Source organism: Gracilinanus agilis, chromosome 1, assembly GCF_016433145.1.
Source record: "Gracilinanus agilis isolate LMUSP501 chromosome 1, AgileGrace, whole genome shotgun sequence".
NCBI classification, from domain to species: Eukaryota; Metazoa; Chordata; class Mammalia; order Didelphimorphia; family Didelphidae; genus Gracilinanus; species Gracilinanus agilis.
Genome location: NC_058130.1, coordinates 724062945 through 724079588, shown reverse-complemented (window position 1 = coordinate 724079588; position 16644 = coordinate 724062945). Strand labels below are relative to the sequence as shown.

At 35.9% G+C, this 16644-nt stretch overlaps 1 protein-coding gene across 1 annotated transcript in view; it reads left to right on the top strand.

The window, feature by feature from the left end:
• Positions 1-15: 15 nt before the first annotated feature.
• Positions 16-16644, top strand: part of CALR3 (calreticulin 3) — a gene marked incomplete at its 3' end in the record, with an annotated part of 37136 nt that continues 20507 nt past the window's right edge. Inside the window, exons 1-4 of the mRNA XM_044658574.1 lie at positions 16-295; positions 2496-2597; positions 11920-12123; positions 13936-14030. Of these exons, the coding sequence (XP_044514509.1) occupies positions 16-295; positions 2496-2597; positions 11920-12123; positions 13936-14030 (681 nt within the window). The remainder of the gene's footprint in view (positions 296-2495; positions 2598-11919; positions 12124-13935; positions 14031-16644) is intronic.

Here is a 16644-nt window from a genome sequence, read left to right as displayed (position 1 = left end):
ACTACATTTCCCACTATGCATCACCCAGTGGGTGATCGAAGCGCCCGGGCTCAGCCGCTCTGCAAAGCACTAGGGGAATTGAAGTTTTTTTCTACCACCCGGATCGCAGCAGGCAGTATCTGCGGAGCTCCCGGCAGAGCCAATCAAAAGGCGCCGCCAGACGGAGGGCGGGAAAAGAAGAACCGCCTTCGAGCGGCCATGTCCCGGGCCAAGGTCCCGGGGCCGCTGATGGCCCTGTGGCTGATGCGGGCGGCGCTGGCCACCGTATACTTCCAGGAAGAGTTCCTCGATGGAGGTGAAAGAGGACGGAGGCCTGGCCTCGGCAGAAAAGAAGCCTCCCTTGGGTCTCCAGGGCCACCACCAACAGACGCGCCGAGGCTACGAGAGGGCCTGAGAGGGGCTCCCCTGGGCTGTCGGGGCCAACCCCTCACAGGAGAAGCCCAAGTCTTGCCCCAGATATTTACCAGCCGAATGACCCCCGGCACATCACCATATCTCCCCGCAGCTCTTATCCCTGATCCTCAGTGCCCTCCATCCTTTGTATTCCACATAGTGTAGCACAGGACCAGTATCAACATCAGTAAACATTTAATAAGCGCCTACTACCGGCCAGGCACTGTAGTATTTACTGGGAATACAAAAAAGGGTCACAGAACAGGCCCTGCCCTCGAGGAGCTTACAATCTAACAGGACATAGGAGCTTAATAAATGTTTCGGTTTTTTTTTTCTTTTCTTTTTTAAACTTTTACCTTCCTTTTTTGTATTAATATTGGTATTGGTTCCAAGGCAGACAAGGGATAAGGGCTAGGTAATGGGGGTTAAGTATAATGGGGGTTAAGTGACTTACCCAGGGTCACACAGCTGTTCCCCACTATATATTTTTTGCTGGAGTAGTGGACTAGGAGTGAAGAAGACTTGTATTCAAGTCCCAACTCTCATAGTTAGGAGGGGCTATCACACCTCAGCCCTCTGAACCTTCATTTCTTCCTCCATAAAATGGAAATAATAGCCATATAAATGGTTCTATGACCACACCGATTTCATTCCTCTAAAGACCTCCTGTTATAGAAATTCCCTCCACTAGTACATCTCTGTAACTTATTGAGTTTCCTAGGGAATCCAGAAGTTAACATGTCTTGACAGCTTAGCCATCTAGATCATTTGAAAGGCATAAAATGAACTCAAGCCTTTCTGACTCCAAAGTTGACTGGCTGTCCACTGAATTGCCTCTCTCAAATGTTTGTAAGGCACTTTGTAAGGCCCAAAGTGTAGAGAAGACTTGGCCATAGGTAAGAACTGGAAAGAGACTCTATAAAGCCCCTGGTCCAATATTCAAGTTATGAGAGCTGGATAGCTATTTGTGTAAACTCCTTGAGAGTAAACTTCTTTCTCTTTTTGTGCATTTACAGTACCTAGTACATAGTGATTGGAATCCAAATAATATCTTGGCAATGATCTGTGGAACTTTACAGGGATGCATATAAAAATTTTTATCTTAGATTTTAAAAGAATCAACTTATACAAAAGGGGAGAATTTTGGTTAGATACCAGTTCTTTGTGGGGGACATGTGGAGTCTCAGTGTTCTCCACCCTGATTAGACCACCTCTGAAGAACTGGGTTCAGTTTCATTTTAGGAAGGATATTGACACATTGTTACATGGTGATCAGAGAATGGGTGATCACAATGATGGGATTAGAGACCATATTGTAAAAAGATATTTAACCATGTTTTGCTTAAATTAGAAAAGGCCTGGTAGAATTGTGGTAATTGTTTTTCAAGTATTTGAAGGGTTATGTAGAAGAAAGATATTAGGATCATTGATTGAAAGCTGGGTGCATCTTAGAAGCCATTTAATTCAACTCCCTCAGTTTTTCATAGACAAGGAGATTAAGATCTAGAAAAGTGATATGATTTAAGGTCACACAGATACTAAGTGACAGAATCAGGATTCAAACTTAGGTCCTGAATTCCTAATTTAATGCTTCTCCTATTGCACCAGTTAGCCTTGTATGTTTAGAGGAATGGGTAGAAGTTGCAGAAAGGCAGATTTCAGATGGATATAAAGAAAGATAATGCTAGTTAGAGCTGGGCTGCTTTAGGAGACAGTGAGTTCTTCCTTTTCAGAGATTTTTAAACCAAGTCTGGGATATTACTTGTCATAGTTGAAAAGAGGCTTCCTGTTCAGGTACATTTTATATAAGATAACCTTTAAAGATGATTCTCTGTTCTTAAAAGTGGAGAGGGATCCTACAGCCATGTCACTATGGTTTGGTTAAAAAAAAAAAAAAAAGGTTTCCCCTTGAAAATTTGTCACATAAATCACCTAGGGTTTACTTTTAAGAGATAGATTATGAGTCATAAGTATTAAATCCTGAGCATTTTTTACTCTCTCCATCTTTGAAAAGACTAGTGTCTTCTCAGCTATACCCTTAATGCCTGATTTATTCCTGACTTGTCTTACTCTTTTCTTTCTTTTTTTTTTTTTTCAAACAGAAAGTTGGAGAAATAGATGGGTACCTTCCACTAATGACTCCAAATTTGGGCACTTTAGGCTATCATCAGGAAAATTTTATGGTGACATACAAAAAGATAAAGGTTAGTAATAAGCATTTGATTTAATTTGCAGCTCTTATTCTGGCTCTTGGGTAACTGGGTCGTGTCAGCAATGAGCTAACAGGGATGAGGAAGGATGAGGTCACAAGAAAAGGAGAGCCCCTGCTTTCTGCCTTCTTCCATTGTCACTTGTTCCACAATTGTTTAATTATGTTGGATGCGAGGGATACAAAGGTATAAATGAAATAGTCCCTAACCTTAAGAAGTTTAAATTTACTCTCCTTTCTTCTCTTTCTTGATCTGTTAGCAAACCAGTGCAATTCTACACTATCTTCTACAGCTAAATCCCTTGATTCCTTTTCTTGTGGCCAGCCAGGACTTGTCCAGCTCCAACTTCAAATTACCCTCACAATGTGGTGAACAGAACTGGAGAATCTCAAAACCATGTTCCTTGGGTCCACTACAAATTTGTATTTCATAATCTCAACTAGACCCTCACTTTAGCAAGGCAATTCTTTCACGCATCCCTAATTTTTTTACTATCTTTTCCAACATTTTTCATCCTTTCTCAAACCTCCCATGACACCCTCTCCTCCTGTCCTTTAAGCTGAGGACCTTGTCTTAGACTCTGAAAAAAAAAAAAAGAGGTTATTCACTAAGAGTTCCCTCTTTTCCCTTCCTTATCTCATATCACTAAGCTGTCTTCCCCTATGATCTCCTCTTTCACTCAGCTCACAGGAAGAAGTGATTCTTCTTACCAAAGCAAATCTCTACATATGTACTTGATCAAATTCCATCTTGTCTTTTCCAGAATATTGCCTCATCTATTTTCCCTACTTTCTACTAATCTTTCTAACTATTGACTGTCTTCTTCTTGCTTACAAATACATCCCTAACTCCTTCATCTTATAAAAAAAAATCCTCACTTGATGCTATCATCCCTTCTAGGGTTTGTCTTATATCTCTTTTTGAGAAGGCCATCAACATTAGGTAACTTTGAGAGCAGGTAGGTGGCTCAGTTGTGGATTGAGAGCCAGGCCTGGAGTTGTGAGGTCCTGGGTTCAAATTTGACCCCAGCTATGTGGAACCTTTCTAGCTGTGTGACCCTGGGCAAGTCACTCAACTCCCATTGCCTAGCTCTTACCAATCTTTTGCCTTGGACCAGTTTTGATTCTAAGACAAAAGATAAGGGTTTAATTTTTCAAAAAATTAAAATTTAAAAAAAAACTATAGCCTTCACTTACTTTCCTCCTCTTTTCTAAACATGCTGCAGCTTGCCTTCTGACCTCATCAGTGAACTAAAGCTGCTTATTTTCAGAGTTACCAGTGATCTCTTAATTGCTAAATTTAATGGCTTGTTTTCAGTCCTCATCCTTCTTGATCTTTCTGATTGGTGACTATTGATTATCATCATTCTCCTAAATACCCTCTCCTCTCTAAGTTTCTATGATATTACTCTCTTGGTTCTTCTCCTATATGTCTGACCATGCTTTCTCTGTCTTCTTTGCTGCATATCCTCCACTACTGAGAGTAACCCTCAAGTCTATCTTGGACCTTCTTCTCTTTTTGACTTATACTATCTCATATGGTAATCTCATCAACTCCCATTGGTTCATTTATGCAGTAGGTTCTGAGATCTCTTTATCCAACAACTATGTATAAACAAGACAATCTTCAAACAACTATGTACAACAAGGTATATACCAGATTATTGGGAGTAGCCTCTAAGAGAAGGCATTAAGATTAAGGATGACTAGGAAAGGATAATTGTAGAATTGGGATTTTAGCTGAAGCTTGAAACAAGCCAGGGAAGCTAGAAGGCAGTTATGAGTAGGGACCAAGTTCCAGGCATGAGGTACAGCCAGTGAAAACATCCTGGGAGTCCCAAGATGGAGTATGTGGTGTAAGCAAATGCAAGGAAGTGTCACTGGATCAAAGTACATAAAGTGGGAGCAATGTGAAAGAAGAATAGAAAGGAAGGAAGGGGTCAAGTTATGAAAATATTTAAAAGCTAGATGCTTTTGTATCTGATCCTGGAAGTGATAGGGGGCCCCTGGAGTTTATTGGATAGAGGGGAAATGGGGTCCTACCTCTGCTTCAGGAAGATCAATTTGACAGCTGAGTGGAGGATGGATTTGAGTGGAGAGAAACTTGAGTCAGGCAGACTCTCCAGCAGGCTATAATAGTCCAATCATTAGATAATGAGGGTTTGCATCAGTGTGATGGCAATGTTAGAGGAAAGAAGATTAAAGAATATATATGAAATATACATATTTAATTATATTATTTTGATATTAATGAATGTATTCATATAAATTATATTAAAGGAAATAATATATATGAAATATATTAGCAAGTTAGAACTGATACTACTTGATAACTGATTGGATATAGGAGGTAAGAGTGAGAATTTGATAACTCTATAATGATACCCTGCAAAGTAATAGGGAAGTTAGAAAGAAGAGAGAGTTTGGGGGTGGGAAGGAGGAATAATAAATTCTGTTTTGGACATGATGAATGTAAGATGTCTATGAAGCATCTAGTTCAAGCTGTCAGTTGGACCTGTGAGACTGGAGGTTAGGAGAGATTAGGTCTAGGTAAGTAGATCTAAGAATCATTAGAATAAGAGGTCATAACTGGAACCATGGGAACTGATGAGATCCTCAGGTGAAATAGTATAGAAGGAAAAGAGAAGAAAGCCTGTAACAAAACCTTGGGGGATCCCCAATTTCAACAGGCATAATCTGGATAAAGAGCCAAAAAAAGAGAGAAAGGTCAGCATTGTAGGAGGAACATCAGGGAAAAAATAAGTGTCCTAAAACCTAGAGAGAAGATAATATTAAGAATAAAGTAACTGACAGTGTCAAAAGACTTATGATAGGACAAGAAGGATGAGAACTAGAAAAAGACAATTAGATTTAATAGTTAAAATCATTAGCACTTTAGAGACAGTAGGTTCAGTTGAATAATGAGGTCAGAAGCCAAACTGTAAAAAGTTAATAAGAAAGAAAAGGAAGGAAAGAAGTTCCTATTGTAGGCACAAAAGGGAGGAGAGATATAGAATGAAAATTAGCAGGGATGGATGAATCAAGTGAAAAATTTTTTGAAGCTGGAGGAGATGTGAGCATGTTTGTAGGCAAAAGGGAATCAACCAGCAGACAGGGAGCAATTAAAGATTAGTGAAAGACGAGGGATGAAAAGAAGAGGCAATCTGCTTGAGAATTCAGTATGGAATAGAATCACTTGTACATACAGATGGATTGCTTGGCAGGGAAAAAGCCCATCTCTTCATGTGAAATGAAGGAGGAGACTGGCAGAAGGCATATAAATGACCTCCAGTCTCACATATCCAACTGTTTATTGGATATCTCAATCTTTATATCCCATAAACATTTCTAATAGCATTTCTAAAATTGAATTCCTATCTTTCCATCAAGTCCCTTCCTTCTTCTTAACTTCAATATTTCTAACATCTTCTTTACTAATGAGCTGTGACTTCAAAGAAGACTATATCTCAATCTCAAGATTCTAGGACTACTCCAGAATTCTTGACCCTCCCCTCCTTTGGAGCAGTAGAGAGTGATTTTCTAATGTGGCAGTCTTGAGAGTCTCCTTTCTAATGTCTTGTCCCCATTGTTAATTGTCCCTTATTAGGAGCCCAGTTTCATTTAACAAATTTACATAATTGAATTTTTTATTTTGTCATTTTATTTTATTTTTAAAAGATATTTTATTTTTCTAATTACATGTGATACCAATTTTTTCACAAAAATTTTCTGAAATTATAAAATACAAATTATCTCCCTTCTTTCCTTCCCTCCCCCCTCCTGGAGACAGTAAGCAGTTTGATCTGGGTTATATACATACCATGCAAAACTTTTCTATATTGTTCATTGGGTTTTTTAAAATAGGTGTGAGGTAGTTATCTCAGAGTTATTTTAATTTGAATTTCTCTAATCAAGAGGGATTTAGAACATTTTTATATGATTATTGATAGCTTTGATTTCTTCATCTGAAAACTGCTTGTTCATATCCTTTGACCATTTATCTATTGGGGAATGACTTATATTCTTACAAATTTGACTTTGTCCTCAATATCAGAGAAATCTGCTATAAAACATTTTTCCTCTTTGTTGTTTCCCTTCTAATCTTGTTTATACAAAACATTTTAAATTTAACAGTAATAATTACTCATTTTACATCTTGTAATGTTCTTTTTTTAGTCATATATTCTTCTATTTTCCATAGATCTGACAGGTAAACTATTCTATATTTCCCTAATTTACTTAATGGTATCATCTTTTATGGCTAACTCATATGCCATTTTAAACTTATTTTGGTATAGGTGTGAGCTATTGGCCTTTATCTAGTTTCTGCTATATTCTTTTCCAGTTTTCCCAGCAGTTTTTGTCAAATAGTTCTTATACTCAAAACTGGGATCTTTGTGTTTATCAGACAGTATTACTGAGGTCATTTACCCCTGTATATTTTTTATCTAATCTATTCCTTTGATCCATCATTCTATTTTTTAACCAGTACGGATTGTTTTGATGATTACTTTCTTGATATACAGTTTGAGAGCTAGTACTGCTAGGCCACCTTCCTTCACAATTTTGTCATTAATTCCCTTGATATTCTTGATCTTTTGTTCTTCTAGGTGAATTTTGTTATTCTTTCTAGTTCTATAAAATATTTTTGGTAGTTTAATTAGTAGGGCACTGAATAAGTAAATTAATTTAGGTAGAACTGTCATTTTTACTATTTTACCTTGACCTACCAATGAGCAATCAATGTTTTTCTAATTGTTTAAATATGATTTTATTTGTGTGAAAAATGTTTCGTAATGTTCAGATAATTTCTATGTTTATCTTAGCAAGTAAATTCCCAAGTATTTTATATTAGAATTATTTTAAATGGAATTTCCCTATCCTGCAAATTTGCTAGTTATTGTTTCAACTAGTTTTTTTAGTTGATTCTCTTGGAGAGAACCTCTAAGATCCCCTAGAATTCTCCAAGTATACCATCTTATCATCTGCAAAGAATGATAATTTAGTTTCCTCATTGCCTACTTCAATTCCTTCAATTTCTTTTTCTTCTTTTCTTGCTAAAGCCAGCATTTTTAGTACAATGTTGAATAATAATGGTGATAATGAGTATCCTTACTTCATCTCAATCTTATTGGGAAGGCTTCTAACTTATGGTTTTAGATAGACACTACTTATCATTTAAAGGAAAGGCTCATTTATTCTTATTTTTTCTGTTGTTTTTAATAGGAATTGGTCGTGGTTTTTGTGGAAGGCTTTTTCTGCACTTATTGAGATAATCATGTGATATTGTCAATTATGCTAATAGCTTTCCTTGTATTAAATCAGCCTTGCCTTCCTGGTATAAATCCCACCTGGTCATAGTGAATGATCCTTATGTTATATATAGTTTCTTTGCTAACATTTTATTTAAGATTTTTGCATCAATATTCATTAGAGAAATTGGTTTGTAAATTTCTTTTTCTGTTTTTGCTCTTCCCAACTTAGGTATCAGCACCATATTTGTGTCATAAAAAGAATTTGGTGGGACTCTTTTGCCTGTTTTGCCAAATAGGTTGTATAGTATTGGGATGAATTGTTTTCAAAATGTTTGATAGAATTCACTTGTGGATCTGTCTGGCTGTGGGGATTTTTTCTCAAGAGAGTGCTTCGATGGTTTGTTCAATTTCCTTTTCTGAGATAGGATTAATTAAATATTCTATTTCCTCTTTTGTCAATCTGGGCAATTTATATTTTTTGTAAATATTCATCCATTTCACCTAGATTGTCAGATTTATTGACATATAATTGGGCAAAGTAGTTCTTAATAATTGCTTTAATTTCCTTTCCTTTTCATTTTTGATGCAGGTAATTTGATTTTCTTTTTTCCTTTTTTAAATCAAATTAACCAATACTCTATTTTATTTCTTTCTTTTTTCGATAAAATCAACTCCTACTTATATTTTTTGGTTCAATAGTTTTCTTACTTTTAATTTTATTAATTTCTCCTTTGATTTTTATGATTTCCAATTTAGTCTTCAATTGGATTTTTAATTCTTTTTTCTACATCAATGAGCTTTAACAAAGCAACATTTGATACAAAGATATAGCAAGGCCAAAAACAGAAGTTACAAAGTATTCCCCCCCCTAAAAAGACTTGTACAAAAAATATTTATGCTCTTTGTGCTCTTTGTGGTGGCAAGAATTGGAAAATGAGGGAATGTCCTTCGATTGGGGAATGGCTGAACAAATTGTGGTATCTGCTGGTGAATACTATTGTGCTCAAAGGAATAATGAAATGGAGGAATTCCATGTGAACTGGAATGACCTCCAGGAATTGATGCAGAGTGAAAGGAGCAGATCCAGGAGAACATTGTACAGAGACCGATACACTGTGGTACAATCAAGCATAACAGACTTCTCTACTAGCAGCAATGCAAGGATCCAGAGCAAGGCTGAGGGACTTATGAGAAAGAAAACTAGCCACATTCAGAGGAAGAACTGTGGGAGGAGAAACACAGAAGAAAAACAACCGCTTGAACACATGGGCCAATGGGAATATTATTGGGGATGTAGACGCTAAACGATTTCTCTAGTCCAACTATCAATAATATGGAATTAGGTCTTAACCAACGATACACACAAAACCCAGTGGAATTGTGCGTTGGCTATGGGGTGGGGTGGGGGGAATTTGGGGGAGAGGAAAAGAACATGAAACATGTAACTATGGGAAAATATTCAAAATGAAAAAAAAAAAAGTATTCCTTCCCCCCTAGCACCTGAAGATACAACCTCAGCTCCTGGTAAGAATAGGCACAAACTTAAAAAAGCAATTTCTGTAAAGCATTTACCCCTCCAAGTTCACTTCCATAGCCAATGGATAAATGAATTATCTTTGTTTCCTCTGTGCTAGATCAAGCTGATCACTGTCTTCAGGGCCTCTCAGCTGCCATTTCACTTGTGCTCAGCTTCTAATAAATCTTGGAATGGACTTAAGCTTCTGGACTAATAGCACTCTCTCTTTTGACCTTTCTCAGCTCAAAGGTTCATAGCCATCTCCAATATTTCATCTAAAAGTGAGAAAGAATGTGCAAAAGAGAGACAACCGTAGAACCAACTTTGTTCTAAAGCAGTGTGAGAGAAAGCCCAAGACCCTTCTTATACCCAGAGACCTATAGGAGGTTGACCTTCCTGCTCAAAAGTTAGGGAGGCAAGAAAGAAAAAGAATAAAGAATTTCATTTTGGGCTTGTCGAGTTTATGAGGAAGGAGTGCTCAACACTATAAAAAACTGCCAAGGGTTAAGAAGGATGAGGACTAAAGAGGCCACTGGATTTGGTGACTAAGGTAGTTATTACACTTGGTTTCTCTCACATTCTTCATTCCTACATCATTTCCTATCACTCTGATTGTTCCTTCTCAATCTTCTTCACTGGTTCATGGGTCTAATCAACACCATAAATCTAGATATCTTCTAAGGCTCTCTTAGACCCCTTTTTCTCATCTCTAGTCTCATCCTTAAGTGAACTCATCAGCTTCCACCAATTCAATAATACACTTGAATACAGATTACTCCCAAAGATATACACATCTATTTATTTATTTGTTTGTTTATTTATTTGTAAATTCAATCTTTATCTCACCAAAACTTTAATCTTTCATTTTCAACTACCTGCCTGCTATATATCCCTATCTGTCACTAGCACTCAAATTCAAAATATCAAAAAATGAATTCATCAATAAATGAGTTCAAAATCAATAAAACCCCAGTAAACCTGCCCCCTGGTCATGGGAAAGCAAGGTGTATTAATGCACTTTTTGGTAGAACTGTGAATTAAGCCAACCATCCTGAAAGCAATTTTGAGCTATGCCCCAAGTTATTAAGTAGTGTATAACTTTTGAAGCAGAAATATCACTACTAGGACCATGCCCCAAAGAGATAAAAGAAAGAGGAAAAGGACCCAAATATACAAAAATATCTAACAGTTATTTTGATGGTGACAAAGAATTAGAAATCGAGGGGTTCCCATCCATTGGGGAAAAGCCAAATAAGTTATGATATATGAATATAATAGAATACTATTATGCTTTGAAAATTTGAAGGGGACAATTTTAGAGAAACCTAGGAAGACTTTTATAAACTGATATGGAATAAAGTGAGCAGAAACAGGAAAAATATTTATACAATAACAACAGTGCCATAAAGACAACTTTGAAAGACTTCAAACTACATTCAGCACAATGACCAACCATGTAACTCCTGTGGAGAAGGGGCAGCTCATCCCCAACTGCCACTTGGGACAGGGGTGTCACCCTGGCTTAGCAGTAAGTTGAGGAAGAGAGAAGAGGCATTATGTGCTAAGCAAGTCAAATCACCACTACCACCTTGACCACCATCATCCCCATCTATCAATGGAGATAACCCAAGACCCTGAACCCAAGAGACTTGGAAATAGCATGGTTTCCATCCCATTGCTCTCAGCCATCATCCAGGGAAGCAGCCCTTATGCTGTCTGGCAGCTGCTTTGCAAATGCTGCAGCCACAACTACTGAAAACTCGAGAAAAGAAAGGTCTTGTCACCAAAGACCTTGGCCCTGTCAGATGGTTCAACATCAGCAGCACCTTAAGGAACATGAGACCTTTCTTTTTGACTTTGCACTTGAAACCTTCCACAAGTCTCTCCAATTTAAATGGGGAAAGCAGTGACTGTCTTACTTTTCCATCTGTGTCTTTAACACTTAGCAAAGCACTTTTCACATAATAAGCATGTAATAAATTCTTCATTCATTCTTCCAGAATATTCATTATAAAATGTGCTGCCTATTGCCTGGTAAGTGATAAGAGTACAGAGTGAGATAGTTTTTCTTTTGGACCTTGCCAGTAAGGGAATTTGTTTTGCTTCATTATACATTTTTATAACAAATGTTTTGTTTTCTTTCCTTTGTCAATGAGGTGAGGGAGAGGTGGGACGTAGGAAAGACAGATTTTCATTAATGGAAAAAATTAATAGTGTTAAATTAACCTGCTCCTTTTCCAGATCTGTTTCTAATTGGTGTCACTACTATTCTCCCAATTATTCAGAATAAAAGTTCTGTTTATTTAAGTGCTTTTACAGCATGACTATATGAATATAAAATCCATTCCTTATAAGAAGTGAGCTGGCCTATTAGCAGTATGTTCCAAAAGTATTAATATAGTCACTTAAATACATTTAAAATATGCTTTGTTGTAAAGTCTAGGGAGGCTAACTTTATTTTTTATATTTTAGTAACATGCCATGCTGATGATACATTACTGTTGCAGTTGAAATATGTAAACTTATACCAATGTTTTTGCTTAAAGGTCTGCAAACCACTGAAAATGCAAAATTTTATGCTATCTCCTCACGATTTAAACCATTTAGCAATAAAGGAAAGACACTGGTTATTCAGTATACAGTAAAACATGAACAGAAGATGGATTGTGGTGGGGGTTATATTAAGATCTTTCCTTCAGAGTTGGATCAAAAGAACCTAAATGGGAAGTCACAATATTACATTATGTTTGGTGAGTTTAATAATGTAGTTATTTTAAAAAATATATTGAAATAGTCATCTAGTGACAATGTAAAAATAATGATATATAGTTAGGAGTTCAGCTTTCAAGAACTTTCCTAAAGATAATGTCCTGGAGTTGTCTTTTAGAAATCTTAGCCAAAGTTTATCATAACAACTCCTTTTGAATAGTGACAGTACCCTTTTCTAAATTAAAAAAGTTTTTTAATTGGCATATAGTATTATCATGGTTATAATAATTATTTTTAATTATTAATAATACATTTTTATGGTAAGTACTGACAACAACCATGTGAGTAGATTTTGGAAATGTTGTTTTGCTTATTTTACAGATGAAGAAAGAGAAGCTAAGTGACATTAGTTTCCCTAATGTAGTTCTTGAGTGCTGAACTGATTCTTTAAAATAGGGAAGAATTTATGTTGAAATAAGACAAGTAGCATGGTATAATGGAAAGAACATTGGACTTGAGTCACAAGATGTGCATTCAAATGCTAGCTCCATCAATTTTTAGCTATGTAATGTTAACCTCTCTGAGACTTCATTTCATCATCAATTATGGAAGTAATAATCTGTACTTCCTACCTCACAAGGGTGTTATGTGGACCAAATGAGATAACATGTAAAAGTGTCTTTTAAAACTTTAAAAGAACAATACATACATGAACTAGTAAGTGGAATCATCTACAATGAACGAAAATATGCACTATATGTTATTTCTCAGGCCCAAAATAGATGCCTCAAATTCTCCTAATTATATCACTGTAATAAAAATTTTTTAATTTAAAAATAAGTATGTAATTAAAACTATCAAACATTTTAGAAGAATTTGTTAGAAATTTAGTACAACAGCAAAACTTCCTTTTGGACAAGAATAAAGCGTGCTTTTTTAAGTGCTAACTTTTTAATTTTTAGTATTCTATATGGTGATCTTTCCAATATGTATTATGTGCTTCTCTACCTTCTCATGCAAAATCTACTGAAAAGAACATGTTTTTCTTGATGACTTAGGGTCATTATTATGATCATCCATTAATACCCTAGTGTAGTAATGTTCTCACAGAGCTATTAAAATGTGGAGAACTATTTATTTCCTGGCACAGGAACATCCAATAACTCAAGAGAAATGTAAGATGTGCAGATTTTAAGAGACATCCTCATACCAAATGTTTGTACAGGCTATTTGTGCCCAACCTATAATAGAGCCTTCCAAGCTTACAGTGGTCTGATCAGCCATATTCAGACAAACTGTAGAGTGACTCTAAAGTTAATGATGCTTTTTTGGTCTTCTTCAAGAATGAAGGACAACAACCACACCCCCAGATTACTTTATTTTTTGAGTTCTTATATCTGAATTTTATAATTTCTGAGATCCCTTTACACAAAGTAGGGTAAACTTCTTGTTGCTAATAGTGTGCCTGTCTCCAGCAACCCATTTCCTCTTATACTTTCTACTTCTAATTTGCTGCACATAAGCTGCTGGTGTCTAGGGAACTAGATCATTCTCTCCCTTCTTTCCCCAAGGCAAATATAGAAAATTATATGTAATGTAAGATTTCAGTGGATTTTGAATGAGTATTTGAAAAACTCTTCTTTGATTAAACTTTATATGGACTTTTGACAGCTTACTTTTTGTTCCTTGTCATTTAAGTGAAGTATTACTATACATTTATAGTTTGTAACTTCAATGATTATTGCTTAATGTGTAAACTTTTCTTTGCTTCCCATATTTTAGAAGAAATGTTTGATATGTTTAATAATTATGAAATATCTAAGAAAGTTGAGAATAGATTTTTTTTTTTTTAGGACCTGATATCTGTGGATTTGATATCAAGAAAGTTCATGTTATTTTATTTTACAAGAATCAGTATCATTCAAACAAGAAACCAATCAGGTGTAAGGTAAATGCTCTCATGCAAAAATTAGTCATCTTGAAAAATGTTTCTTTGTTAACATTTGCCTCATAGCATTTCTAAAAGATACTGTAACTTATAAACCTTGGTACTGTGAAAATGATGTGTCCTATGTTACAGGTAATTTATACGTTAGAGACAGATTTAGGATAAGTGCACATGCACTGAATTATAGTATTTAAAACTTATAGGGGCCTTAGAAATCATCTAATTAATTCCTCTTATTTTATAATTAGGGAAACTGAGGCCCAGTATGGTGAAATTATTTAGTCAAAACCATACAAGGTGCAAGATGGCAAAATAAATATTCGAACACGAACTCCAAGGAGAATCACTATCCTATAATGGAAAGAGAATTTACCTGGGAGTTGGAGAAACTTGGGATCAAATCTTGCCCCTGATACTTATCAACTGTGAAAGAAAAACAAACTAAAGCCCATAAATTTTTTTCTCTATATACTATGCTCCTTCTTGTGTATGGAAGAAGATGGATATTTATTCACTCATGCTTGCAGCTTATCATTAGCATTTGGACCAATTATTAGCAAAAATAAAGTAAAAAAATCAGTTCTTTGAATTAACTGAAGATTAGTGTTTGTGTTCATTTTTTTTCTTAATAGACAGGTATCCCCCTTTTTTGTATAGGTATCTATTTCTTACTAAAGGGAAACTGCTGGACTATACTATACTTTATAAAATAAGAAATACATTAGTATAATAATTATACAACATTCTATGACATGTTCCCTGATAGCTGAAATTTAACCTTTTTAGTGTCAAATTATCTTTTTTTATTTTAACTATAAAAATCTTTCTGAAACATGCCTCTCTATTTCCTTAAATAGAATATAAGGAATATAACTTAACTATTTCTTGATGATGAAAGGTTATTATTACAAATGTCATTTATTGTTCTGTAGAAAAAAGTGGTATGGCAATGATATCCTAAAGATAGTCTAGAACTTGCTTTCTTAAAATTCCAGATGTCTGCTTGCTTTTTGGTTATTTGCACTATTTTAAAAGGAGGAGTGCTCCCTCCTAGTTCTCCTTCTGTCTTTCTGATCACTTCTTCATCTCTTTTACTGGATCATTGGCCATATCTTACCCTCTAACTTGGGGTCTCTGTCAAGGCTCTGCTCTGGATCTTCTTTATAACAAATGCTCATCTTTGAATACGTTGTTCTTTCTTTGAATTTCTCTCATTTTAAAAGTATTTCACTACCTCTGAAGGCAATCTATTTCTTTTTTTTTTTTTAACTCTTCTCTTTTATCTTAGAATTGATACCAAGTATTGGTCTACTCAAAAGAGTAGGAAGAGCTAGACAATTAGGGTTAAGTGATTTGCCCAGGGTCACATGGCTAGGAAGTTTCTGAGGTCAAATTTGAATCCAGAGCCTCCCATCTTCAGGCTTGTCTCTTTATCCACTGATCTTCGTAGCTGTCCCTCAACCCAATCCATTTCTTTTTTAGAGAATTTTAATTGTGGGAAAGTTCTTACAATTGTGCCAAAATTTGCCTCTCTTTATTAGTTGGTCCTGGTTCTGCCTTATGTAGATAGCAGATCTAATCTTTCTTCCATATTACAGCCTTTCAGTAATATAAGGGCTATAATAGCATGTTTCCCATTAAGTCTTCTTCAGACTAAATATCTTTAATTCCTTCAAGCACTTCTCACTAGACATAATTTTAGCCTCCTCACCATTCTTTTACCTCCTCTGAACATGTTCCAGAGCATGTCCTCCCTAAAAGTAGAGCCTCTCCCTTTTCCAGACAGCATGCTTATATTAATATCACCAAAGATCTAATTAGCATCCAGGACAAGTTGACACTCTTTATGCATATTGAACTTACAGTCAAACAAAACCTAGAACTTTTTCACATGCAGATGATTTTTCACAAAATGCAGAATCCTCTTTTCATCCCTACTAAATTTCATCTTGTTGCCACATTTGGCCCAGCATTCAAACAGTTGAGATGTTTTTGTTTTCCTAATTCTATCATTAAACCTTTTGTATGCCACCTACATCTTTTTTTTTTTTTAAGTCAAATAATACAGATGGAGCCCTTTGGCTGCTTAATAGGAAGATCTCCTTTCAGATATGGCACTAATTCAACAGTGTTTGGATTTGGCTTTTTAACCAATTATGAATCAGTCTAACTGTTAGTAGTAGCCACAGCAAAGTGCTGATTCACAGGGCTAAACTAGTTACATTTTCATCTAAGAACCCCATAGTTAAGAAGACCCTCATAGGTTTTTCTCCCAACATGATTATCAGTTGGTATCAATTATCTGTGAGTAGTATATAGTTGGTATCAAACATACCCTTGCCAGAGTCTGACATTCTCCCACCAGCATATATAGAGTCCATACAAAAGTGTGCTCAGGGGCAGCTGGGTAGCTCAGTGGAGTGAGAGTCAGGCCTAGAGACAGGAGGTCCTAGGTTCAAACCCGGCCTCAGCCACTTCCCAGCTGTGTGACCCTGGGCAAGTCACTTGACCCCCATTGCCCACCCTTACCACTCTTCCACCTATGAGATAATACACTGAAGTACAAGGGTTTAAAAAAAAAAAAAAGTGTGCTCAGTCTTAGGCAATTGGATCA